General features: G+C 46.7%; 1 protein-coding gene across 1 annotated transcript in view; it reads right to left on the bottom strand.

Moving 5' to 3' along the window:
* The window catches only part of LOC119588662, a 47744-nt gene that overhangs the window by 4748 nt on the left and 41729 nt on the right, over window positions 1-1267 (bottom strand). The window contains exon 2 of the mRNA XM_037937296.1: window positions 55-205. Coding sequence (XP_037793224.1) covers window positions 55-205 — 151 coding nt within the window. The remainder of the gene's footprint in view (window positions 1-54; window positions 206-1267) is intronic.

The following is a 1267-nucleotide window of genomic DNA, read 5'->3' as shown; positions in this document are numbered from 1 at the left end:
TGCTCGATCGCCCTCAGCAGAGCGGGTGCGAGCGGAAGAGCGGCGGAGTCTCACCGGGACAAGGAATCTTCGACTGCAGGTAAGGAGGCTTCCGGACCTTCGGTGGCGTCTTCCCGGGGGCTTCCTCAAAGGCGTAGTAACCCTCAGGATACTCGGACGCGTCTTGATTCGCAGCCGATGCCACAATGCACAGCGCCGCCGAAACCTGAAGGAGGCGCAGATGACAATATATTTGTGTGACTCTTAGGTTTATTTAAGAAATAGTGTGAGCAGATGGATGCAAATGATATGAAAGTAAATAGGTGTAAGGGAAATGATGAAGGAGGGAAGTAGGAGAGGCGTTGTAAGTCGGAAGGATATTGATGAAATATGGGACATTCTGGTAGGAAGAATAAAAAAAAAAAACACGTATTTAGAAACAAATACAGCCTTAAAAACGTAAACAAACACAAAAATGTTGCCATAAATCAAGAAATAACAAGAAACCTAAAAGTAAATATAAGACCACATAATTCTTAATTCTGATCTGTGCTTCATCTGCAAAACGAAGGAGAAACAAAGGCACTATGAATAAAAAAGGAGCAAAGAGCTGTGCAGGTGACCGGCCCGGAATCGATTATGGCCCCGCGGACTCCAGGCAAAGGATCGGGGGAGGGGGGAGAGGAAGGGTGGAGGGGCACGGGTATGAGAGGGGGAGGGGGATGGGGGAGAGGAAGGGTGAAGGGGCACGGGTATGAGAGGGGGAGGGGGGAGAGGAAGGGTGGAGGGGCACGGGTATGAGAGGGGGAGGGGGGAGAGGAAGGGTGGAGGGGCACGGGTATGAGAGGGGGAGGGGAGGGGGAAAGATTGAGGAAAAAGAGAGGAGAGAGGACAGAAGGAAAAGGAAGGGTAGAAAGGAGGGGAAGGGAGGAGAAAGAAAAGATGGGAAAGATGAAATGAGGGAGGAACGAAGACGAAGTATTATGGAAGGTGAAAACGAATGAATAGCGAATGAAGATGATAAACATGCGGAGTAGGGACACGAGAAAATAAAAGATGAAAGCGATGATCAAGATGATAACAGTAAAGATAATAATCGTAATATTAATGGCAATAAACAAATATTTATATGAATAGTGGACATCAGCGGTAGCAGTAATAACACCACACATCACCTCTACCTTACGGAAAGTTATCTATTTGCCCAGTAAAGGGTTAATAATGTTTATTATACAAAAAACTACTGAACTATTGAATTAGAAGTGGATGGCTGGGTAGGACACTGCCG

Source organism: Penaeus monodon, chromosome 24, assembly GCF_015228065.2.
Source record: "Penaeus monodon isolate SGIC_2016 chromosome 24, NSTDA_Pmon_1, whole genome shotgun sequence".
NCBI lineage: Eukaryota > Metazoa > Arthropoda > Malacostraca > Decapoda > Penaeidae > Penaeus > Penaeus monodon.
The sequence above is the reverse complement of the archived record's forward strand: the minus strand, read 5'-3'. Positions and strand labels throughout refer to the sequence as shown.